We start from the raw sequence: 27408 nt of genomic DNA on the forward strand, positions 1-27408 counted from the left end.
AGAAGGAATTGGGTTTCAGCTGCAGTTCTGTTCTCTGCAAGCCATCAGAATGTCAATTCTTGAGGCTGCAGCTCCCCTCAGTGGTAGGTTCTTCGACACTTGTGGTTTGTCATCAATGCCACAGAAATGTTTTGTGAAGGTACTTGTAAAAAATAATTCATCCTGAGAAGACCTTTTCTAATGATACGCATGCCTGTTACAACACTAAACTAACAAACTCAATCTACACACGAACCTGCAGAAACAGCTGTAATGGGGTGACCAACCTTCAAGGATTTTCATAGAACATAGAACAGTACAGCACAGAACAGGCCCTTCAGCCCACGATGTTGAGCCGACCACTGATCCTCATGCATGCACCCTCAAATTTCTGTGACCATATGTATGTCGAGGAGTCTCTTAAATGTCCCCAATGACCCTGCCTCCACAACTGCTGCTGGCAACGCATTCCATGCTCTCAGAACTCTGTGTAAAAAACCCGCCTCTGACATCCCCTCTATACTTTCCTCCAACCAGCTTAAAACTATGACCCCTCGTGTTAGTCATTTCTGCCCTGGGTAATAGTCTCTGGCTATCGACTCTATCTATGCCTCTCATTACCTTGTATACCTCAATTAGGTCCCCTCTTCTCCTCCTTTTCTCCAATGAAAAAAGTCTGAGCTCAGTCAACCTCTCCTTATAAGATAAGCTCTCCAGTCCAGGCAGCATCCTGGTAAACCTCCTCTGAACCCTCTCCAAAGCATTCACATCTTTCTAACAATAGAGCGACCAGAACTGAACGCAGTATTCCAAGTGCGGTCTAACCAAAGTTTTATAGAGCTGCAACAAGATCTCACGACTTTTAAACTCAATCCCCCTGTTAATGAAAGCCAAAACACCAAATGCTTTCTTAACAACCCTGTCCACTTGGGTGGCCATTTTAAGGGATCTATGTACCTGCACCCCAACATCCCTCTGTTCCTCCACACTACCAAGAATCCTAGCCTTAATCCTGTACTCAGCTTTCAAATTTGACCTTTCAAAATGCATTACCTCGCATTTATCCAGGTTGAACTCCATCTGCCACCTCTCAGCCCATCTCTGCATCCTGTCAATGTCCCGCTGCAGCCTACAACAGCCCTCTATACTGTCAACAACACCTCCAACCTTTGTGTCATCTGCAAACTTGCTTCCCCATCCTTCAATCCCCTCATCCAAGTCATTAATAAAAATTACAAACAATAGAGGCCCAAAGACAGAGCCCTGTGGAACACCACTCACCACAGACTTCCAGGCAGAATATTTTCCTTTACTACCACTCGCTGTCTTCTGTTGGCCAGCCAATTCTGTATCCAGACAGCTATGTTCCCCTGAATCCCATTCCTCCTGACCTTCTGAATGAGCCTACCATGGGGTACCTTATCCTGAAGAAGGGCTTATGCCCGAAACGTCGATTCTCCTGTTCCCTGGATGCTGCCTGACCTACGCTTCTCCAGCAACACATTTTCAGCGCAGAACCTTATCAAATGCCTTGCTAAAATCCATATACACCACATCCACAGCTCGTCCCTCATCAACTTTTCTAGTCACATCCTCAAAGAACTCAATAAGGTTTGTGAGGCATGACCTGCCCCTTACAAAGCCGTGTTGACTGCATTTAATCAAGCCATGCTCTTCCAGATGGTCATAAATCCTATCCCTCAGAATCCTTTCTAACATCTTGCAGACGACAGACGTGAGACTTAATGGTCTGTAATTGCCGGGGATTTCCCTATTTCCTTTCTTGAAGAGAGGAATTACATTTGCCTCTCTCCAGTCCTCAGGTACGACTCCAGTGGAGAGCGAGGATGAAAAGATCTTCGCAAGTGGCGAAACACTTGCATTTCTCGTTTCCCAAAGCAGCCGAGGACAAATCTGGTCCGGGCCTGGTGACTTGTCAATCTTAATTTCATGCACACCTGCTCTTCAAAGGTTTCATTCACTACAAAGTTTGTTTCTTTCGTAAAGACAGAAGCAAAAAACTCATTTTAGGGCTTCCCCTACCTCCTCAGACTCCACACACAAATTCTCTATGCTATCCCTGATCAGGCCTACTCTTTCTTTGACCATTCTCTTATTCCTCACATAAGTGTAAAATGCCTTTGTGTTCTCCCTAATCCGTTCTGCCAAACCTTTCTCGCCCCCTCTCCTGGCTCTCCTCAGACCATTTTTAAGCTCCTTCCTTGCCTGCCTGTAATCCTGTAGAGCTGAGCTTGATCCTAGCTTCCTCCACCTTACGTAAGCTACTTTTTTCATTTTGACGAGAAGCTCCACCGCTCTCGTCATCCAAGGTTCCTTTATCTTCCCCCTTCTTGCCTGTCTCAGAGGGACATATTTATTCATCACTTGCAACAACTCTTCCTTAAACAGTCTCCACATGTCTATAGTGCCTTTACCATGGAACAATTGCTCCCAATCCATGCTTCCTAACTCATGTCTAATCGCATCATAGTTTCCTCTTCCCCAATTAAATATCCTCCCATTTTGCCTAATCCTCTCCTCCTCCATAGCTATGTAGAATGTGAGGCAGTTGTGGTCACTATCACCAAAATGCTCTCCCACCACAAGATCTGATACCTGCCCTGGCTCATTGTCGAGCACTAAGTATAGAATGGCCTCTCCCTTCGTCAGCCTGTCAACGTACTGAGTTAGGAAACCCTCCTGAACACACCTTACAAAAACAGCTCCATTCAAATCTTCTGCTCGAAGGAGGTTCCAATCAATATTGGGAAAGTTAAAGTCACCCATTACAACAACCCTACTACGTCCACACCTTTCCAAAATCTGCCGAGCTATGCTTTCTTCCATCTCCCTGCTGCTATTGGGGGGCCTGTAGTAAACCCCTAAAGAGGTGACTGCTCCCTTGCTGTTCCTAATTTCCACCCATTCTGACTCAGTAGGCAGATCTTCCTCGACAATGGAAGCTTCTGTAGCTGTGATGCCCTCTCTGATTAGTAGTGCTACACCCCCTCCTCTTTTTTCCCCCCTCCCTATTCTTTTTAAATGCTCTAAACCCTGGAACATCCAGCAACCATTCCTGCCCCTGAGAAACCCATGTCTCTGTTATGGCCACACCATCATAGCACCAGATACTGATCCATGCTCTAAGTTCGTCACTTTTATTCCTGATACTCCTTGCGTTAAAGCAAACACACTTTAACTGATACCTTGGTTCCTTGCCAGGAAAATCCTCCCCACTAGCTGGTCTACCTCTTGCTATTGCCTCATCTGCATCAGCTCTCACCTCCGGTAGACAGCTCAGGTTCCCACCCCCCTGCAATACTAGTTTAAACCCTCTCGAACTACTCGTGCAAAACTTCCACTTTCCTGGAGTTTACAGTGTTTGAAGATTCTCCTGGAGACTACAGCGAGCAACCCAGTTCTGAAATGGAGTCATACCATTACATAACATTAACCATGTTTCTCTCTCCACAGATGCTGCCCGACCTGCTGAATTTCTCCATCACTTTCAGTTTTGTTAACTCAGTTTCGTTGTATTATTTGGTTTGAAGTTAACTTTGGTTAGGACACTGGGGAAAATATCCCATCTCTCTTTGAAACTGTGCTTTGGTATCTTTTATGTTCTGAAAGGAGTGGAGTACCATGTTGTGTTTTGGGGAGGACAGTGTTATAAAGCCTTTACTATCAGGGAGCAGGCCATTCAAAAAGGTCTAATTCTGGTATATGTGCTCCACACAAAGCTGCTGTTAACATTGATACACAGACTAAAGATGAGTCCAAAACGTGACCTACAGTTTAAAAAAAGCCAAGGAGGAAAATTAATGGCAATTGAAGAAGTTTCACAACAGCGTGAATTGAAAATGCAGGAAAAGCACATCCAAATTGTGACAAAGCAGATAGCAATAATACTCCGAGCTAATAACAAAACAGAAAAAAGACATGCTTTGAAGGTGAGTGGAAAAGCTGAATGTATTATTGATGTATAGAACTGCAGAAAGAATTACTTGATTTTGAACATAAATTAGAAATTCAGAATGGGAAGCGATCCCTTTGGAGAGAATGGAATTAGACGAAGCGCGTGCTCAAGAATATGAAAAACAGGAGGCAATTTGCAAAATTTATGAACTGAATTTAAAGAATTGTCAAGCTTTCTTAGCTGACCATTGAAGTAACCTCAATGACATTCTTAAAGCACTAAAGACAATATAACTCTGCTGAAAAATGAACTAAGTTAAAAATCACACAACACCAGGTTATAGTCCAACAGGTTTAATTAGAAGCACTAGCTTTCGGAGCGACGCTCCTTCATCAGGTGATAGTCACCTTGATGAAGGAGCGTCACTCCGAAAGCTAGTGTGCTTCCAAGTAAACCTGTTGGACTATAACCTGGTGTTGTGTGGTTTTTAACTTTGTACACCCCAGTCCAACACCAGCATCTCCGAATCATGAAAAGTGAACTGTTTGCACAAAGGAGCCAACAGTAAACCTGGAAAAGAAGCATGAAGTGTGAGGTTATGGAAAATAAAATTAAAATTGAGCATGAAACTAAACTAGATGAGGTGAGTACAGTTTGGTTGATTGGTCAGTGGTAACTTTTTTTAATGTCACGAATATTAAACAAAGCTGCAGACATGGAAGAAAATTAGATCAGGAGTTAACATCTGATTTGAAATTGGATGTCTGACTTTACACTGTATTGTGAAAGTGCCTGATTAATGCAATTATCCCATGAAGGACCTCCTATTACTCTGGAGTAGAGCCTGTTCCCTCAGATAGAAAATAAACACTTACTACACTCACTCCAGGTGTGCTGACTGACAGCTGCCTTCCATTTCCAGTGCATATTTACTTTTTACATGAGTATGGATGGCATCACCGCTCATGCTTGACACAGTGAGTCTGATAAACCTGGAGTACCCTTTGAACCTCCATGTTGCATTCTTCCTAGCAGTCCCTGGTAAGCATGGCAAAACTGAGATTCCAAATGTTCCCACAAACCTATTTGAAATACAACATTACCCCCTGAGCCCAGGCCCTATAGTCATTCATTCATTATGCAGCACTGTTGCCCTGTTGAAGTGGGTGGTGGTTGTGATTGTTAATATAATCCACTCCCCATCCCACACCACAGGAAGCCATGCTCTAAACGTCCCCTGAACTCCCCCTTTATATGCTGTGTTCTCCCTCCTTCTCAGTTATTGTCCTCTCTGCACCTCAACATTGATTTCTCCAATCTCGAGAATTGACTTCTCCAACTTCTCTGCCACAACAGTGACTCATAATAATCCCTCCACTTTCTTTGAGCTGATCCCAGAACTGAGCATGGTCCACCAGTTCCTTGAACAGCCTGACTGTCAACCTCCCCTGCCGAAGACTGATTGGACCTCTGATCTCTGCAGAGTTCCTAACTGAATTACCACCACTCCTCACCCTAGTTATAGTGGACCTACGGGACTGAACGTGGTCAATTCCATGGACTATAGTGATGTTGACTTTGCGTCTGACCGCCAACTGGGTGTACTGATCTTAAACAATGTCCTTAACATATTCAGGGACTCCACCCTGACAGAAGGCTGTCTCCCTTGGCCTGACTGTAGATTGTTATCTCCTCATATGGTCTGAAGGAATGCCTGAGACCTAATAGAATGCTAAAACACGTGGTGGGTATATTAATGAAGAATTAATTGGGTTTGAATTGGTTGTATAAATATGGAGAACTAGTAATCAGTGGGGTGAGTGTTTTATGGAGTGTGGCTAACTGAAATAAAAGTGTGGATTTGAAATATGTTTAAAGGTTATTATCTTTTGGAGGATAATATGAGCTTAGACTTTGAGACATGGCCATTTGGTTTAACCACAATGCAGAGTGATGGCATATGTGCATGTGTGAAATTAATGTATAGCAATATATACTGCCTGGCACTATATATATATTTAACAGCAAGACAAGACAGAAGGACTGTGAGCCTTTTAAGCTATGGCTGAGAGGGCAAAGTGCAATAATGCAAGGTGAGACTCCACAACGTAAGAGCACTGAGACAATGTGCGAGACCGGAGTCCAATCCATGACCTGGTGCCTGTTCCCAGGAATAACCTGCCCTGGAAGCAGCATTCCAATGAAAGGGGGTGGTGTGCTCCAAAGTGCAGCAGTAAACTGCAGATCCTGTACTGTAAGTGGGTCAACAGTGTGCCATGAGGGTGCAGAGAGGCTGGTACCTATCCAGTGCCAACCTCTGTGGATGGAAAGGAGCAGGTGGTCATTGCTCATGGCGTGTGTCCTGAGATATTGGGGACTGCCTTTATGATGGAGGCCAAGAGGAGATGCCAGGTACCAGCTTTAAGTTTGATGTCGGGAATTGACACTGTCTAGTTTCTATCCATCAGATGGGAGAATGGGGACCTGCATATCATTGGTTTCTTAGTTATCTGGTATCCTACCATGTCTTGAGAATATTGTTGTGAATTGCTGCTAATTATGTAAGGTTAGGTGCAACTTTGCAGAGCCCATCTTGATCTGTTGTGAGCATTATCTATGTCCAGTGGGAGTGCTATGATAGCTGAGGAAACAGCCTCAGCTCAGATGTCCCACTGTTCTGTCCACTGGATTGACTGCTGCTCATACTGAATGCACCTCCTGCTTATTTCTCTACCCAGGAATGTTTCAAGAATGAATTTACTTCAGGTGATGGGCAGAAGGGTAAGCAAGCAAGATCAGTTTGTTCTTCCTCTTCCTTTTTATTTTATCCTGCTAAGTTGTTTCCATAGCTTTCATTATTTAACCCATCTTTTGTAGGTGAGTACTTGTATCAAAAAAAACTTTAGTTCTTGATAAAGCTTGATGTTTATTAAAGTTGATTTTAATCATGCATTTTGTGCCATAAAAGATCTGAGTACATTTTAAATGGTGAACAGGTAAGAAACTGAAGTGAATATGATTCAAGGATCCATGAACAAAGAGTATCAGAATAAAATGGGCACAACAATAACTAAAAGTAGCTGCTGGATTGTTAGCGAGAACATAAAGGGTGTTAAGACGGACCCGCGGGGTCCCGTCTTTGCGTGTTCTTTCGGAAGGAGAGACTCACACTGGCAACTATGGTTAGACGCAGACAGCCGTTTATTCACAGAATCTTAACTGATACAACGAATCTACAAGCATGCAAGAAGGCGTTCTCCCTTCTCGTTCAAACTTGACACAATTATACTTCGCGCTGCCTGGAGTCCCCGGTCAGTTCGCCTTCCCCATTGGTCCATTCATCTGCGCGCGCTGGGGATCCGTCCTCCTATTGGCCGCATCGAAGTGCCTGTCCAGCTCCTGCTGTGCTTGACAATGGCTCAGCCATCCCCGGGAGCGGTTCCGATCCCGTATTCAATAGTTCATTGTTTCAAGGAATTACTATGCGTCTGACAGGCTAGCCATTTTCAATAGTTTCAGTTTAACTAAATTGACAATTACACTTATCAACTTTAGACTTAAATAGAGCCATTCACACTTAACAGTTACAGGTTCCGATAGAGCAATTCACACTTGTCTAACAGTTACAGATTCCGATCGGTTTCTTTATTAATCCCGAGTTTCGATGGGGCAATTGATACTGGCTGGTATTTACAGGCTCCAAGATTTAATTAACATTATGCATATCCCTTACAAGCTCCAGCCAGGTACTCATGCAGTCGCCAGCAGCAGCTCGCTTGGCTGTTGTTAACCATTTCAGGGCTGGAACTAGAAGTGTCTGTTGCAGAACTAGTGTCACCCTCCCTAGCCCTACATTAAACACCCCAGTGAAATCTCCCCAACAAGGGTAACAGGAATTTGATTTGATTTATTGTTGTCACATGTACCAAGGGAAGATTACATGTGGGAGTTGTTGAAACATCTGCTGATCAGAGTTCAGGACCGCCGTGTTCCAGTAAGGAGGAAGGACAAGGATGGCAAGGTGAGGGACGTTTGGATAACAAGGGAGATTGTGAATTTAGTCTAAAGGAGAAAAGCATCTAAGATTTAGGAAGCAAAAATCGGACAGGGCCTGTGAGGAATATAAAGAAAACAAGAAAGGATTCAATTAGGAGAGCACAAAAGGGTTTGGAATGACCTTGGCAAGTAGGGTTAAAGAAATTCCCAAGGCATTCTATACATATTTTTAAAAATAAAAGGGTAACTACGGTGACGATAGGACAACTCAAGGATAAAGGAAAGGATTTGTGCTTGGAGGCAGAGGATATGGATGAGATCCTAAGTGAGTACTTTGGGTTGATATTGATCCAGAAGAAAGATATGGAGGATAATGGGGTGGAAGGTATGTATGCTAATTGCATTTTGAGATCAAGAAAGAAATTGTGTTGGATCTCTTGAAGAGCATTAAGATGGATATGTCCACAGGGCCTGATGGTATTGAGAGAGGCAAGAGGGGAGATTGCTGGGGCTTTTTTATATTAAATTGTACAAATATCAAAAGATATTTGCATCCTCGTTAGCCAGTTGAGAGATCCTGGAGGACTGGCGAATAGCTGTTGTCCTTCCTCTGTTCATGAAGGGAAGTAGGGATAATCCAGGAAATTACAGACCAGTGAGTCCCACATTGGTTGTTGGCAACCTATTGGAGAGAATTCTTAGGGATAGGATTTACGTACATTTGGAAAACATGGCCTAAGTAAGGAAAGTCAGCATGGGTTTGTGCAGGGCAGGTCATGTCATACTAACTTGTTTGAATTTTTCAAAGAGGTGATAAAGGTGATGAATAAGGGTAGAGCAGTGGATGTTGTTTTTAAGGTTTTGAACAAGATCCCTTATGGTAGGCTCATTGAAAAGATTAAGATGCATGAGATCCATAGTGACTTGGAAGCATGGATTCAGAATCGGCTTGCCCGTAGAAGGCAGAGGGTAGCGGGGGAATAATGTTTTTCAGGCTGGAAGTCCGTGACTAGTGGTGTTCCAAGGGATCTGTACTGGGAATTCTGCTATTTGTGATTTATATAAAAGACTTCGAAGAACATGTGGATGGGTGGTTTAGTAAGTTTGCAAACGATACAAAAATCAGTGGAGTTATGGATAGTGTAAAAGGTTGTCAAAGGATACAGCAAGATATAAATCAGCCACAGATATGGGCAGAGAAATGGCAGATGTAGTTTAATCTGTACAACTGTGAGATTCTGCTCTTTGGGAGATCAAATGTTAAGAAAAAGTGTACAGTTTATGGCAGGCCCTGAACAGTGTTGATGTGTAGAGAGATCTGGGGGTTCAAGTCCATAGCCTCCCTGAAAGTGGCCACACAAGTAGATAAGGTGATAACTGAGGCCGTTGGCATGCTTGCCTTTATTGGTTGGGGAATTGAGTACACGAGTCATGATGTCATGTTGCAGCTTTGTAAGACTTTGGTAAGGCCACGTTTAAGAATATTGCATTCACTTCAACAGGAAGGATGTGGAGGCTTTGGAGAGGATTGACCAGGATGCTGTCTGGATTAGAGGGTATGAGGAGAGGCTAGAACACCTTGAGTTATTTTCTCTCGAGCAGTAGAGGCTGAGGGGAGACTTGATAGAAGTTGATTAAAATTATGAGATGCATAGTTGGTGTTTACAGTCAGAATCATTTTTCCAGAGGTGAAATGTCTGATACTAGGGGACATGCATTTAAGGTGAGAGGGGGGGGAAGTTCAAAGGAGATGTGCGGAGCAAGTTTTTTACATAGAATGGTAGGAGTCTGGAAGGCACTGCCGGGATGGTGGTGATGAAGGTAGAGACGATAGGGGCATTTAAGGGACATGTACATAAGCACATGAATATGTAAGGAATGGAGGGATGTGGACGAAGGGCAGGAGGAAGGGATTAGTTTAATTTGGCATCATGTTCAGCACAACATCGTGGGCCAAATGAACCATTGCTGTGTTGTACAGTTCTATGTTCTCTTAACATGATTGCTATTGTTCGAGACTTTAACTTGACAGGGACTTCCTTAGACCAAGAGGGTTAGATGGGATAGAATTTGTTAGGTGTGTCCAAGAAGATTTCTTGAAGCAGTATTTGGATAGTCCATCTAGAGGAGGGCCCATACTGGACATTATACTAGCTAATGAGGCTGGCCTAGTGATGGACCTGACTGACATTACAGTGGGAGAGCATTCTGGAAACAGGAATCACAACTCCTTCAGTTTTAAGACAGTTTGGATAAGGATAAGTCAGGACTTTGCAGGAAGGTACTAAATTTGGAGAGAGATAATTATGACAGTATTAGACAAGAGCTAGGGAGAATTAATTGGGAGGAGCTGTTATCTGGCAAGTCCACATTTGACATGTGGGAGTTGCTTAAATGCCTATCGATCAGCGTTTAGGACCAGCATATTCCTGTAAGGAGGAAAGATGAGGGAGGAAGCTTGGGAACCCTTGGATCATGAGGGAGATTGTAAAATTAGTCAAAAAGGAAAAAGAAGCATTTGTGAAGTTTAGAAAGCTAAAATTGAATAGGGCCCATGAATATAAAGATAACAGGAAATTGGGAGAGCGGAGGAGGAAGGGGGAGCATGAAATGACCTGAGCAACTAGGGTTAAAGGCAATCCCAAGACATTTTATATGTATTAAAAGCAATAAGATTGTCATTCAGGAAAAGGAGAATATTTTAGAGGAGAAGAATGAAGTACGAGATATTAGAATAGAAAGGACAGAGGTTAGTTATGAAGAGATATTATCAATTCTAGAACGAGTGAAAGTAGACAAGTCTCCTGGGCCGGATGGGATTTATCCGAGGATTCTCTGGGAAGCTAGGGAGGAAATAGCAGAGCCTTTGGCTTTGATATTTGAGTCATCGTTGTCTACAGGTTTAGGACCAGAGGACTGGAGGATTGCAAATGTTGTGCCCTTGTTCAAGAAGGGCAGTAGAGATGACCCAGGTAATTATAGACCAGTGAGCCTTGCTTCTGTTGTAAGAAAGGTTTTGGAAAGGATTATAAGAGATAAGATTTATAATCACCTAGCAAGCAACAATTTGATTTCAGATAGTCAACATGTTTCATCAAGAGCAGGTCGTGTCTCACAAACCTCATTGAGTTTTTTGAGAAGGTGACCAAACATGTAGATGAGGGTAGAGCAGTTGACATGGTGTACATTGACTTCAGTAAAGCCTTTGATAAGGTTCCATATGGTAGGCTGATGGAGAAACTGCAGAGGCATGGGATTGAGGGTGATTTAGCAGTTTGGATTAGAAACTGGCTTTCTGAAAGAAGGCAGCGAGTGGTAGTTGATGGAAATATATTCAGCTTGGAGTCCAGTTACTAGTGGTGTGCCACAAGGATCTGTTTTGGGACTTAGTAGAATTCCTACAGTGTGGAAGCAGGCCATTCAGTCCATTGAGTCCACACTGACCCTTGAAGAGCATCCCACCCAGACAGAACCATATACCCTATTCTTGTAACCCTGCATTTCCCATGGCTAATCTACCTAGCCTACACATCCCTGGACAGCACGGGCAATTTAGCATGACCAATCCACCTAACCTTAACCAGTTTGGATTGTGAGAGGAAACTGGAGCATCTAGAGGAAACCCACATAGCGATGGGGAATATGTGCAAACTGCACACACAGTCGCCTGAACCCAGGTCTCTGGTGCTGAGAGGCAATAATGCTAACCACTGAGCCTCTTCTGAGACTACATGCCCTCATTCTAGACCATAAGACATAGGAGCAGAAGGAGGCCATTCCTTTAAGTCTGCCTTTCAATCAGATTATGTTTTATCAGATAATCCTGAATTCCACTTTCCTGCATTTTTCCTGTAACATTTGATTTCCTTACAGAATATAAATCTGTCTATTTCTCTCTTGAACAATGGTCGAGCTTAAGCAGCTCTTTGTGGTAAAGAATTCTGCAAATTTGCAACCTTTTGAGAACCACCTCAACTCTATTAAATGTGTGGCCCATTATTCTGAGATTATGCCCTCTGGTCCTAGACCGTTTCACAAGAAGAAACAACCTTTCCACATCTACTCTGTCAAGGTGCAAAAGAATCTTTTATGCTTCAGTAAGGTCGTCTCTCATTTGTCTAAACTGTAGTAAGTACAAGCCCAACCTACTCAACCTCTCCTCATAAGATAGTCTCCTCCATATTTGGTATCAGCTTAGTGGACCTTCTCTGGACTGCTTCCAATATCATTATATGTTTCTTTAGATAAGGGGTCGTCAACTGGTTAGCAGTATTCCAGTTGTGGTCTGGTTAATGCTTCATTTTAGCAAAACCCCCCTACTTTTTATACTTAATTCCCTTTGAAATAAAGAACAACGTTCTATTCACCTTCTGTATTACCTGCTGAACTTGGATTCTAGCTTTTTGTGGATTAATGCACAAGGACCCCCAAATACCTCTGCGCTGCAGCTTTCTGCAGTCTTTCTCAATATTTATCTCTTATATTCTTCCTGTCAAAGTACAGAACCTCACATTTTCCCACAGTATATTCCATTTGTGAAGTTTCTGTCCTTGCATAACCTGTCTATAACCCTTTTCAGACTTTTTGGATCAACCTCACGACTTGCCTTTCCACCTATTCCACGTCATCCACAAACTTGGCTACGGTACCTTCATTTTCCTCATCCAAATTATTAATGTATATTGTAAGTAATTGTGGCCAACCTGAAAATGCCCCTCAATAGTCCGACGAGGGAAGGGGCCATATTGGACCTGGTGTTGGGGAATGAGCCAGGCCAGGTGGTAGAAGTTGCAGTGGGGGATTTCTTTGGGAATAGTGACCACAATTCTGTAAGTTTTAGAATATCGTAGATAAAGATGAGAGTGGTCCTAAGGAAGAGTACTAAAGAACACAGCAATTTGAAGGAAAGTCCACATTTGATATGTGGAAGGCTTTCAAAGGTAGGTTAAGGTAGTGCAGGATAGGCATTTCCCATTGAAAACAAGGGATAGGAAAGACAAGATTCGTGAACCATGGATGACAGGAAAAATCATGCGACTAGCCAAGAAGAAAAGGGAAGCGTACATAAGGTCCAGGCAGCTAAGAACAGAAGGGGCTTTGGAAAAAATATTGGGAGAATAGGACCAATCTTAAATGAGGAATCAAGCGGGCTAAAAGGAGTCATGAAACAACTTTAGCGAGCAGAATTAAGGAGAATCCCAAGGCCTTTTATTCAGAGATAAGAAGCAAGAGGGTAACTAGAGAAAGGGTTGATCTACTAAAGGATAAGGAAGGAAGGTTGTGTGTCGAACCTGAGAAAATGGGTGAGATTATCAATGATTACTTTGCATCAGTGTTCACCTGAGGAGAGGGACATGATGAATGTTGAGATTCGAGATAGAAGTTTGTTTACTGTGGATCATGTTGACATAAGGAGGGAAGATGGGTTGAGTAGGCTAAAGGATATTAAAGTGGACAATTCTCCAGCATCAGATGGGATCTATCCCAGGTTGTTGAGGGAGGCGAGAACGGAAATAGTTGGGGCCCTGACAGATATCTTTGTAGCATCCTTAAACACAGGTGAGGTGCTGGAGGACTGGAGGGTTGCTCATGTTGTCCCCTGTCTAAGAAGGGTAGTAGGGATATTCCACGTAACTACATACCAGTGAGCCTGAGGTCAGTGGTGGGTAAGTTGCTGGAGAAAGTACTGAGGGTTAAAATCTATTTATATTTGGAAAAGAATGGGCTTATATCAGTGATAGGCAACATGGTTTTGTATGGGGAGATTGTGCCTTACCAACTAAACAGAGTTCTTTGAGGAAGTGACCAAGTTGATAGGTGAAGGAAGGGCTGTAGATGTCATATACATGGACTTCAGTAAGATGTTTGATAAGGTTCCCCATGTTAAACTAATGGAGAAAGTGAAGTCACATGGTGTGCAGGGTGTTCTAGCTAGGTGGATAAAGAACTGGTTGAGCAACAGGAGACAGAGAGTAGTAGTTGAAGGGAGCTTCTCAAAATGGAGGAAGGTGACCAGTGGTGTTCCACAGGGGTCAGTGTTGTTTGTGATATACGTAAATGATCTGGAAGAGGGCACTGTTGGTCTGATCAGTAAGTTTGCAGGTGACAGGAGATTGGTGGAGTAGCAGAAAGCATAGGGGACTATCTAAGAATACAGGAGGCTATAGATAGACCGGAGAATTGGGCAGAGAAGTGGCAGATGGAGTTCAATCCAGGCAAGTGTAAGGTGATACATTTTGGGAAATCTAATTCTAGAGCGAACTCTACTGTAAAAGGAAGAGCCTTGGGAAAAGTTGATGAGCAGAGAAATCTGGGAGGTCAGGGCCATTGTACCCTGAAGGTGGCTGCACAGGTGGGTAGAGTGGTCAAGAAGGCATATAGTATGCTTGCCTTCATCGAACGGGGTATTGAGTATAAGAGCTGGCAGGTCATGTTAAAATTGTACAAGACTTTGGTTCAGTCACATTTAGAATACTGTGTACAGTTCTGGTTGCCACATTACCAAAAGGATGTGGATATTTTGGAGAGGGTGTAGAGAAGGTTTATGAGGATGTTACGTAGTATGGAAAATGCTAGCTATGAGCAAGTTAGGATTGTTTTCATTAGAAAAAAAGGAGATTGAGGGGGGAACCTGATTGAGGTTTACAAAATCATGAAGGGTATAGACAAGGTGGGTAGAAACAAGCTTTTTCCCAGGGTGAGGGATTCAATAACGAGAGGTCACATGTTCAAGGTGAGGGGTGAAAAGTTTAAGGGCGATATACGCGGCAAATACTTTACACAGAGGGTGGTAGATGCCTGGAACGCGTTGCCAGCAGAGGTGGAAGAGGCAGGCACAGTAGATTCATTTAAGGTCGTCTGGACAGATGGATGAGTAGGTGGGGAGCAGAGGGATACAGATCCTTAGGAATTGGGCGATAGGTTTAGAGAATGGATTTGGATTGGCTCAGGTTTGGAGGGCCGAAGGGCCTGTTCCTGGGCTATAAATTGTTTTTGTTCTTTATCCTTTATACCACCACTGTTTCTGTTAGTAGCCAGTTCTTATCCATGCTTATATACGCCATCCACCACAAAGAGCTCTTATTAAGTAGCCTAACATGTGGGGTGCCTTATTAACAATGAGAGAAGTACAGCACAGGAACAGGCCCTTCAGCCCTCCAAGCCTGTGCCGCTCATCATGCCCTAACTAAACTAAAAAACAAACCTTTTGCCCTTATTCGGTCTGTATCCCTCTATTCCCTCCCTATTCACGTAACCATCCAGATGCCTCTTAAATGTTGCCAATGTGTCTGCTTCCATCACCTCTTTTGGCAGAGTATTCCAGGCTCCTACCAATCTCTGCATGAAAAACCTCCTTTGCACATCTCTCTTAAACTCCCCCCCTGCCCCCCCCACCTTGAACCTGTGCCCCTTTGTAATTGAAACTTCAACCCTGGGAAAAAGCCTCTGACTATCTATGGCTCACATATTGAATGCCCTTTGGAAATTGTTCTGGAATCTCAAACTAAGGGGAAGCAGCCTCTCACATTCATCCAGTACACTTCTCTCAAGAATGTTATACCCCTCAGTGATATGAACTATTGGCAAACTCCTGAGAACATCAGCCCACCCATTTGTCTAATCACTGATTTTCTAAGTGACCATCTAATTCTGACAGATTCTAGTAATTTATTGAGGACTGCCCCTGGGCCTGTATTCTTGGTATTCTCTGCTTCCTTGACCAGTGGGGTTATGTTTCAAATTTCAATCCACAGAGGCCATTCTAGAACCTGGGGATTGTGTACCACACAGTTCCCTCACTTCACTACACACCACAACCATTTCCCATCCAATGCCCTTCCCCATCTGCTCCAAACAGGTTAACTTTCCAGCCGGTCTCCCCTTAGCTTTGGCTGTTTATTTTCTCAAAACCTCACTGTCATTCTTAGCAAATATTAGGGGCGCATGTATTCCACACTTTACCTTTCACATCCCTGTGTACTCTGAACTTCACTCACCAGTCAATAAAGTGTGGGCTAGATTATTATTTCAGGGGAAGGCTTTGTGGGGTGTTGTTATTTCGTGGGGAGGCGATTTTGTTTTGGATGAAGGGCTTGTAGGAAAGAGTTAATGTGTTAGGGATGAGGTGTTTTGGATTAACTTTTTTTTCTATTTCTTACGGAAAGCACATCATGAATTTGGCCATTTTTATGGATCCAGTTATGTAGCTGCTCCTGATGGAAGCCGCACTCCTGGCCTGTCTCGTACTGAGGATGGTCTCCTTGTGGCTGAGCTCGATCTCAACCTGTGTCGGCAGATAAATGATAAATGGGCCTTCAAGGTAAGGAAAACAAAGATAAATGATTCTCATTTGGTGCTATTCTATCCAATTCTCCGATATCTCCTCTTCCAGATGGAAAAGCTAGTTCAAAAGTCAGTCAGGTTGGAAATGAACAACATTGGGCAACCAACAGGATTTGCATGTTTTACTACTGACTGATGGGATAAATACTTAAGAGGGTGCACCAAGCCCACTTCTCATTTATTTCCTCTGCTTGGCCCTCAGTCAACTTGTCCTTCCTCCACCCTTATTCTGTACACATCTCCTCCTCCCTCACTCTCTAACCTTCCCCCTTCTCTCTGTTTAGCTGCTCCTCCATCTGTCCGGCTACTCCTCAACTTCTTTGTCTCCAGTCCCAATTCTATCTTTAGTCATGGCCCAATTTGGTCACCTTTGCTGTGTCTGAGGAACCAACTGTTTTTTCGCCATCAGTTTAAGGAGAGGTGATTATCTGGTCTCCTTGACGTTGTTTCTTGCAGAAGGAGATCCAGCCACAACCTCTCCTCGACCTCCTGCCTTTCCCCAGCCTCCAGATGTTATTCCAACATTCAAGTTGTTTCTCTGGACTTGGCTGAATCTGTTTGGAAAAATGATCCATATGGGGATCACAGTCACAGGTTTCAGTTGGATCAGAGAATCAGTGATGTTACATTCTAGTCATGGACCACTTGACAGCTTTAGCATAATTCAAACAAAATCCTCTCTCACTCCGGAAACCATCTGACAATAAGAACCTTTTTAGAAGTCTCAACACCAGGTTATAGTCCAACAGATTTATTTAAAATTACAGGCTTTTGGAGTGCGCCCCAAAAGCTTATGATTTTCGGATAAACCTGGTGTCGTGTGACTTCTGACCTTGTCCACCCCAGTCTAACACCGGCACCTCCGCAACAAGAGCCTGCACACAGCCAATCTACACATGAAGACTGAACACTTGCGTGTTAGCCCCTTACACAGTCCCTCATTGAGTGGGCCTGATACTGCAGGAGGACTGGCTATGTGGTTCAATCTGTATTTCAGATCTAACTCCACTGTGGTCTCCAGCTCAGTTGGCACTGGTCGAGGTGCTGGACTTGGTATTTAACAATCTCTTAGTCTAGGACAAAATGACTGACCAAACAAAAAGGTGGTGGGAGGAGGAGGAGTAAGATGGAGTGAATAGGAGCAGTAGGGTGTAGGGAAATACTAAGCTGTAGGTAGGAGGTCTAAGATGTTATACACAGGGAATGCCGTTCTCTGTACTGTACGCAGGACTGCGGTTCTCTATATTATATGCAGGGACTGCTGTTCTCTCCATGAAACACAGACTGCTGTTCTTTAGAATATACAGAAGGACTACTGTTCTCTACATCATACACAGGGACTGCTGTTTTATACATTATACACAGGGATTGCTAATCTCTCCATTATACACAAGGACTGTTGTTCTTTATATTTTACACAATGACTTGTTCCTTATATTAGACACAGGGACTGCTGTTCTCTCTTATACATGGGCACTGTTGTTCTCCATAATAGACACAAGGACTGGTGTTCTCTTGATTTGTACACAGGTAAGGCTGTTCTCTATATTATACACAGGGACTGTTGTTCTTTTTATTAAATACAGGGACTGCTTTTCTCTATATTATACACAGGGACTGCTTTTCTCTATATTATACACAGGGACTGTTCTCTTTATTAAATACAGGGACTGCTGTTCTTTACGTTGCCCACAGGTCCTGCTGTTTTCTGTGTTGTACACAGGGACTGCTGCTCTCCATTTTGTATACAGCGACTGCAGTTCTGCATAATAGTCACTGGGACTTCTGTTCTCAATCTTATTCACAGGGACTACTGTTCTCTCTAATAGACACAGGCTCTGCTTTTCTACGACGTTGTACACAGACTGCCGTTCTCTACACTGTACACAGGTTCTGCTGTTCTCTGCAGTGTACACAGGACTGCAGCTCTCTATAATTATACACAGGAACTGCTCTTCTCTATAAAGGACACGGACTGCTGATCCCTATACTATGCATAGGACTGCACTTCTGTGTAATAGAGAGATTGCTGTTCTCTATATTATACACAGGGACTTTTGTTCTCTTTAATAAACACAGGGACTGCTGATCTCGATTATACCCAGGGACTGTTGTTCCCTACATTGAACACACGGGCTGCTGTTCTTTACATTGTACCCAGTGACTGTTCTTCTCTGCATTGTGTGCAATTTCTGTTCTGTTATACACAGGGACTGCTGTTCTGTAATAGACGTAGGGAAAGCTGTTCTCTGCACTATACAAAGGGACTGCTGTTCTTTACGTTGCCCACAGGTCCTGCTGTTTTCTGTGTTGTACACAGGGACTGCTGCTCTCCATTTTGTATACAGCGACTGCAGTTCTGCATAATAGTCACTGGGACTTCTGTTCTCAATCTTATTCACAGGGACTGCTGTTCTCTATAATAGTCACAGGGATTGCTGTTCTCTACAATGTACACAGACTCTGCTGTTCTCGTAATTGTACACAGTGACCACCGTTCTAAGGGATTGCTGTTCTCTACAATGCTCATTGGACAAGTTCAAGACTTGACTCGTGTGATTTTTTTCAATGGTGGAAATGTTTATCTCGAGGGGGCATAATTTTAAGGTGATTGGAGGAAGGTTTAGGGGAGATGTCAGAGATAGGTTCTTTTCACTGAGAATGGTGGGTGTGTGGAATGCACTGTCAGCTGTGGTATTTGAGTCAGATGCATTAGGGACTTTTAAACTATTCTTGGTTAGGCACATGGAACATAGTACAATGAAGGGTATTTAGGTTAGTCTGATCTTAGAGTAGGATAGAAGGCCAAAGGGCCTGTACTGTGCTGTGCTGTACTGTTCTATTCCTGACACCTCCCTTTTTCCTGTTTTTTTTCTCAGATGACAGGAAGATATGAGTTGTATGCTGACGAACTTGCTGAAGCAGTGCAGCCCAATTTTGATCCCTACATAGTCACAGAGTAGTGACGTTGTTGGGCACAGACAACATGGAGACAATGTCAGAGAATCGCAATGCCTGATCAGGACTTTTATCCATTTGCTGAGTCATATTCTCTTGCTTTCCTATTTCCCTTTATCCAAAGCATTGTAATTGTGATTTTACACCAGATATTTCCTCAGACTCCAAGTAACCATCATCAGAGTACACAGAACTTATTTCTAATGCTGAAGAAGTTCAACTGAACTTGGAACTAACTATTTTCTGTCTCCACAGTTACTGGAGACCTGTTGAGTCTCTCCAGCACTTTGTTTTCTGCAGGTCTAGTATAATGTGATTTCTGTTTGGTGCCAGTACATGCTGTTCTAAGAAACTATCCTGAAAATACTTTATGAACCTGTCATCTAGGCTTCTTTGCCCATCTGACTTCTCTAGTCTATATGTGGATTAAAATCTGTGATGATTATTGTTATGCATTTCTGACAAGCTATTGTTATTTCTTCCTTCCCACAAGTGATTTCTTGCCCTTCAACCCTACCCAAACGACTTCCTCAACCAGGTTTCCTCAACGTGGGTCATTCGTATTAATCATCATCAGATGGTTAACTAAAAGACTCAACCTTCTACCTTTTACTAGCTCCCTGTTGTCCATGCAGCCAGGCTATCAGATCATATTCTTTTCTGTTTGTGCTCTTGTTTCATCTTTTTTTGTTTCAGATGCTCTGAGCTTTCAGATGTCTTTGTTTTGTATCCTCTATTCTGATCTGTTGGTTTACTTAGATTCGGACTCTTCATCCCTTCCTGTCACTGTCTGTATATCATTTTCCATACCTCCTTTTTTTCTCATTGGTCTTGACTCTAATCTTGGATTTACCACATTTTCCCAATTTTGATCCCTTACCCCCACAATTTAGTTTTAAATCATCTATTTGTCTAGTTATGCAGTCAGTAAGAACATAGTCCCAAACTGGAACCCACATTTCCCACAGCAGTCTTCGAATTGTACATTCATCGCTTTAATCTGATTTGTCCTATGCCAACTTGCACATAATCCGATTATTAGTTTTGAGATTGTGTTTCTTCATTTAGTAAATAGTGCCTCATACTGATCAGGCCCAACCTCTTCCTTTGTCGTTGGTACATACATAGACCATGACAACTGGATCCTCCTTCTCTTGTTGCAAGTGTTTTCCCTGGATCACATTAGCACCCGTTAGTACTCAAATGCTGCAGCCATAATAGCTGACAACATAGACTTGATATTCCTGACAAATAGGAAACTGATACCCCGTACTGTTCCTTCACTGGAAACCTCAAGGCATCTGAAACAGCTGCAGTCAATCACTTACCTAAGGATCTCTGAGCTGCCAGTCAAACCAACAGTCCAATGTTCACTGTTCTGGTGGCACATGAGCAGCTTTTATCATCGTACCTGTCTAAGCCAGAGATGGTTATGCTGAATATGATAGCTCTGGATCTACTAAATGATTTATCTTAGCCAAACAAACAATTACATTTGCCAAGAAATTTGCTCTTGTGGAGCTGCCTTTGATCAAAATATTTAATACCCAAGAATTATTAAAGTATTTATCAGTTACATGCTGACCTGAGACTAGAAAACACAAATTAAAAAGAACTAGCAGCTATTCAGTGTATTTTCCTCAGAAATCCATTCAGGTTTTGAGGTGAGAGTCAGCTGGTTGAATCTTGCTGAAACGAGAGAATAATCAGGACAATAATCAAAGAGGATGCCATAAGTTCCAATTTACTTGGGAGTGCAATTTATTCAGATTTACTAATCTGGTCTCGGACTGAATTAGATCAACTTGAACTCAAATAAAATTCGCCCATGAGAATCACTTCTCCAGATGATCCATTAATTATTTATTAACCCTGTCTCATTATACAACATTTTAAATAGCCTTTGTCGTAGTTGGTTCTACATGCATTATTCTAAGAAACTATCTTGAACGTATTTCATTGACTTCCATACTATTGCTAATTTGATTTGGGTAGTCTGAGAAGGGTAAGATCTTCAATAATTATTGTAGTTGCTGTTGGAAGCTCATGTCTTGATTAATCATCAGGTAGTCATGTAGCTATTGATAACAAACCTGTAAACAACTACCATTAATTCTTGTTCTATCTCTTGGATCTTTTTCAACTCAAACTGATTTAGTTGCTACATTTGTAGCCCAACTCTGCACCCCATCAAAAAAAATTATCATTCTTTGAGAGGAAGTAAGCCCACTGATCTTCACTTTCCACCCTTCTCAAAAGATCAAGTACCCGAAAATATTTAGTTCCCATTCATGGTCACAGTGCAACCACAGGCCTGTAATCGCTAACAGATTTCTTTAACTCAATTTGTACTATGTTGCTACATCTTATAAATATTTTGAGCACTGAGATAAGGCACTTTTAATTTCAACTTCTTCCCTTCTTATTTAAGATGGAAATAGTGCCCTTGATTTTTTGAAAAATTTATTCATGGGATGTGGGTGTCACTGGCTAGAGTAGCATATCTTTCCCATCCCTTATTGCCCAGGTAAGTATGGCAGTTTCCCTCCCTCAAGAATATTAGTGAACCAAATGGGTTTTTCATGACAATCCATAATGGATTAATGGTCATCATTAGCGTCTCAATTCCAGATTTTTATCAAATTCCATCATCTGCCCAACTCTCTGTAAACTCCCTTCAGGGAAAAGGTTGAGATTTTGAAGGGAGATGAGAGAGAATTAGGCAGAAATTTAAAAAGGAGGTCCTCAAGGGTAGTAATATCTGGATTACTCCCAGTGCTACAAGCTGGTGAGGGCAGGAATAGGAGGATGGAGCAGATGGCTAAGGAGCTGGTATATGGGAGAAGGATTCATATTTTTTGGATCATTGGAATTTCTTTTGGTGTAGAAGCGACCTGTACAAGAAGTACGGATTGCACCTAAATTGGAAGAGGACTAATATGCTGGCAGGGAAATTTGCTGGAGCTCGGGAGAATTTAAACCAGTAAGGTGGGGTGGTGGGACCCAGGGAGATAGTGAGGAAAGAGATCAATCTGAGACGGGTACAGTTGAGAACAGAAGCAAGTCAGTCAGGGCAGGCAGGGACAAGGTAGGACTAATAAATTAAACTGCATTTATTTCAATGCAAGAGCCAACAGGAAAGGCAGATGAACTCAGGGCATGGTTAGGAACATGGGACTGGGACATCATAGCAATTACAGAAACATGGCTCAGGGATGGACAGGACTGGCAGCTTAATGTTCCAGGATACAAATGCTACAGGAAGGATAGAAAGGGAGGCAAGAGAGGAGGGGGAGTGGCATTTTTAATAAGGGATAGCATTACAGTTGTGCTGAGGGAGGATATTACTGGAAATACATCCAGGATGTTATTTGAGTGGAACTGAGAAATAAGAAAGGGATGATCACCTTATTGGGATTGTATTATAGACCCTCTAATAGTCAGAGGGAAATTTGAGAAACAAACTTGTAAGGAGATCTCCACTATCTGTAAGAATAATAGGGTGGTTATGATAGGGGATTTTAACTTTCCAAACATAGACTGGGACTGCCATAGTGTTAAGGGTTTAGATGGAGAGGAATTTCTTAAGTGTGTGTACAAGACAATTTTCTGATTCAGTATGTGGATGTACCTACTAGAGAAGGTGCAAAACTTGACCTACTCTTGGGAAATAAGGCAGGGCAGGTGTCAGTAGGGGAGCACTTTGGGGCCAGCGACCATAATTCTATTAGATTTAAAATAGTGATGGAAAAGTTGAAGTTCTAAATTGGAGAAAGGCCAATTTTGACGGTATTAGGCAAGAACTTTCGAAAGCTGATTGGGAGCAGATGTTTGCAGGTAAAGGGATGGCTGGAAAATGGGAAGCCTTCAGAAATGAGATAACGAGAATCCAGAGAAAGTATATTCCTGTTAGGGTGAAAGGGAAGGCTGGTAGGTATAGGGAATGCCGGATGACTAAAGAAATGGAGGGTTTGGTTAAGAAAAAGAAGGAAGCATATGTAAGGTATATACAGGATAGATCGAGTGAATCCTTAGAGTATAAAGGCAGTAGAAGTATACTTAAGAGGGAAATCAGGAGGGCAAAAACGGGGACAGGAGATAGCTTTGGCAAATAGAATTAAGGAGAATCCAAAGAGTTTTTACAAATACATTAAGGACCAAAGGTTAAGTAGGGAGAGAGTAGGGCCCCTCAAAGATCAGCAAGGCAGCCTTTGTGTGGAGCCGTGGAAAGTGGGGGAGATACTAAATGAGTATTTTGCATCAGTATTTACTGTGGAAAAGGATATAGGGAAATAGATGGTGATATCTTGCAAAATGTCCATATTACAGAGGAGGAAGCGCTGGATGTCTTGAAACGGGTAAAGGTGGATAAATCCCCAGGACCTGATCAGGTGTACCCGAGAACTCTCTGGGAAGCTAGAGAAGTGATTGCTGGGTCTCTTGTTGAGATATTTGTATCATCGATAGTCACAGGTGAGGTGCCGGAAGACTGGAGGTTGGCTAACGTGGTGCCACTGTTTAAGAAGGTGGTAAGGACAAGTCAGGGAACTATAGACCAGTGAGCCTGACGTCGGTGGGGGGCAAGTTGTTGGAGGGAGTCCTGAGGGACAGAATGTACATGTATTTGGAAAGGCAAGGACTGATTAGGGATAGTCAACATGATTTTGTGCATGGGAAATCATGTCTCACAAACTTGATTGAGTTTTTTGAGGAAGTAACAAAGGATTGATGAGGGCAGAGCGGTAGATGTGATCTATATGGACTTCAGTAAAGCTTTCGACAAGGTTCCCCATGGGAGACTGATTAGCAAGGTTAGATCTCATGGAATACAGGGAGAACTAGCCATTTGGATACAGAACTGGCTCAAAGGTAGAAGACAGAGGGTGGTGGTGGAGGATTGTTTTTCAGAATGGAGGCCTGTGACCAGTGGAGTGCCACAAGGATCAGTGCTGGGTCCTCTACTTTTCATCATTTATATAAATGATTTGGATGCGAGCATAAGAGGTACAGTTAGTAAGTTTGCAGATGACACCAAAATTGGAGGTGTAGTGGACAGCGAAGAGGGTTACCTCAGATTATAACAGGATCTTGACCAGATGGGCCAATGGGCTGAGAAGTAGAAGATGGCGTTTAATACAGATAAATCAGAGGTGCTGCATTTTGGGAAAGCAAGTCTTAGCAGGACTTATACACTTAATGGTAAGGTCCTAGGGAGTGTTGCTGAACAAAGACCTTGGAGTGCAGGTTCATACTCCTTGAAAGGGAAGTCGCAGGTAGATAGGATAGTGAAGGCGGCGTTTGGTAAGCTTTCCTTTATTGGTCAGAGTATTGAGTACAGGAGTTAGGAGGTCATGTTGCAGCTGTGCAGGACACTGGTTAGGCCACTGTTGGAATATTGTGTGCAATTCTGGTCTCCTTCCTATCGGAAACGTGTTGTGAAACTTGAAAGGGTTCAGAAAATATTTACAAGGATGTTGCCGGGGTTGGAGGATTTGAGCTATAGGGAGAGGCTGAACAGGCTGGGGCTGTTTTCCCTGGAGCATCGGAGGCTGAGGGGGTGACATTATAGAGGTTTACAAAATTGAGGGCCATGGATAGAGTAAATAGGCAGATTCTTTTCCCTGGGGATGGGGAGTCCAGAACTAGAGGGCATAGGTTTAGGGTGACGGGGAAAGATATAAAAGAGACCTCTAGGGCAACCTTTTCACACAGTGGTAAGTGTATGGAATGAGCTGCCAGAGAATGTGGTGGAGGCTGGTACAATTGCAACATTTTAATAGGCATTTGGATAGGTATATTAATAGGAAGGGTTTGGAGGGATATGGGCTGGGTGCTGGCAGGTGGGACTAGATTGGGTTGGGATATCTGGTTGGCATAGCCAGGTTCGACCGAAGGGTCTGTTTCCATGCTGTCCATCTCTGATTGTATCTGCCATGGTGAAATTTGAACCCTGGTCCCCAAAACATTGCGTTTCTACATTAATCGCTGGACTGTTAATACCAAAAGCTCATCACTCCCCTGTAATGATACAAGGTCACAAGCTTGCTCTGGGTAAAATACACCAGGTCGGAAAACAGTTCAATTCAGCTTGAGCCAGCTAGAAAGAGATGACACCTGGGGACTGAGGCTTGTAGATGGGGATCAAAGCTTTGGTCTTCCGAATAGTGGAAGAAACCTCTGATATCCAGTACTGGATTTTGGATAAATAGTCTGATCAAATGAGAAACAGGGGATAGCTAAGAGAAGTGATGATGAGGTGTAGCTGGGCAGCTAAATGAGAACTAGGATGGATCCAAGAATAGATGCTTGGCAAATACCAGAGGTAACATGCAGAATCAGAGCCAGATTCTCTGGCCAGACCAGTAGTCACCTTATTGAAGACCAGCGGAAGGCACTAGAAGAGGATGGTCAGGTAAATTGTGTCAAAGGCTGCAGGCAGGTCAATGACGGAATGTAAGGACTTGTCACATCCATGTAAAATATCTTTGTAACACTTAGTACCAACCATTTTGATATTTTAAGGAAGGTTGTCATGGATTTTGGAGGGGACTTAAAAGAATTTGATAGGGACAAGAATTTACAAAGACTCAGGGATAATTACAGCAATTTAAAAGTAAAGTAGAAGAATATGGAGAAAACATGAACGGTTAACAGTAGGACAGGAAGGGAAGTCAGGTGATGTTCAGTGCCATGACCAGCACTGGATCTCCTATCCTGGGGATCACCATTGACAAGAAACTGAACTGGATCAGCTGTATAATTACTGTGGCTACAAGAGCAGGTCAGATACCTGAAGTAAGCAACTCACTTCCATTAAATACTCCTCATTGGCCTGGATGAACACAGCAGCACCAATACCAAAGAACCTTGACACCATCCAGGGCAAAGCAGCCTGCTTGCTCAATATCCTGTCCACCACTAAAACACTCACTTGCCGCATCTCCAGTAATGGGTTTCAGCAGCAGATGAGCTGAGGCCAAGTGCCTGATGCTGAAAAAAAAACTGTGTGAAAGATTGGGGTCAAGCTAAGGTTAGGAACATGCAGGATGCAAGCAGTCTTATTCTACATGAGTCAATGACTGGGGAGTTAAATAAGCAGTGAAAAGTTTAGGGCTGAACTGAAGACAATGGCTCTTATCTTGATGTTTACTTTAAGGACATTTCAGCTCAGAGTACTGGGTAAATCAAAGGCAGTGGAGGGAGGAACAGAGATAATGTACAGATGGAAGCTGATTGCTTCTTGGCACTACTACTGTAAGATATGCCGTGTTTAAAAAGCAGTGGAAAGCCAGAGGAAGTGGAATGGGATTACAGGACTTTCTCCACCTCCAATTGGCTGTTAAGATTGGACAGCAGTTTGGGGAGGTATTGTGTCTGTTGATGTGCTAACTGTGTCAAAGGATGCAAACAATGTGGAGAATGAGGAAGGACTGTTTATCATTGTTGAGATCAGATAGAATATCATTTTTAAATTTCCATTAGTGGTTTCAGGGCCATAGTTATTTGCTGGTACCGACAATCTTATAGTTCACCTCCACAGTGCCATTTATTCACTAAAGTTAACTTTACAGCCACTAAGTGTAGAATATGGTTCTGCTGTAAATTCCCATTTATCTCTCCACAGTGAAGGCTTCCTGCCTCTATTCCTGATGAAGGGCTTTTGCCCGAAACGTCGATTTTCCTGCTCCTTGGATGCTGCCTGACCTGCTGTGCTTTTCCAGCACTACTATGATCTCAACTCCGGTTTCCAGCATCTGCAGTCCTCACTTTTGTCTTGTAAATTTTTATGCCACTAGTGATGTGTGGGAGGGTCTATTATTTTGGTATATTCTGTCAAATAGGTACAACAATACAGGGTCATTGGCAGAAGTGCCTTTACTGTCATTTTAGATGAAGATAAGTCTCAATGAGTACAGCTACCCCAATCATGGGCTGAAAATGTCCTGTTTGGAATCAAGAGCTGAAAAACAATAGATCAAGGGAAATAAAGAACTGCAGATGCTGGAGATCCGAAACAAAAACAAATTGCTGCTAAAATTCAGCAAGTTTGGCAGCATCTGTGGGAAGAAAGTAGAGTTGATGTTTCAAATCTTATCATCAAAAGAATGTTTTGATGAAGTCATCAGATTTGAAACGTCAACTCTGCTTTCTTTCCACAGATGCTGTCAAACCTGCTGAATTTCAGCAGCAATTTGTTTTTGGGATAGATTGAGACA

General features: G+C 42.8%; 1 protein-coding gene across 1 annotated transcript in view; it reads left to right on the forward strand.

Moving 5' to 3' along the window:
- The window catches only part of upb1 (ureidopropionase, beta), a 175146-nt gene extending 155499 nt beyond the window's left edge, over positions 1 to 19647 (forward strand). The window contains exons 8-10 of the mRNA XM_043716199.2: positions 6634 to 6676; positions 16057 to 16211; positions 19114 to 19647. Of these exons, the coding sequence (XP_043572134.1) occupies positions 6634 to 6676; positions 16057 to 16211; positions 19114 to 19197 (282 nt within the window). The 3' untranslated portion in view covers positions 19198 to 19647. The remainder of the gene's footprint in view (positions 1 to 6633; positions 6677 to 16056; positions 16212 to 19113) is intronic.
- Positions 19648 to 27408: the final 7761 nt, after the last annotated feature.

The sequence above is a fragment of the Chiloscyllium plagiosum genome, unplaced genomic scaffold (genome assembly GCF_037043375.1).
Source record: "Chiloscyllium plagiosum isolate Xiang-an unplaced genomic scaffold, Cpla_swu_hap1 HiC_scaffold_24, whole genome shotgun sequence".
Lineage (NCBI taxonomy): Eukaryota > Metazoa > Chordata > Chondrichthyes > Orectolobiformes > Hemiscylliidae > Chiloscyllium > Chiloscyllium plagiosum.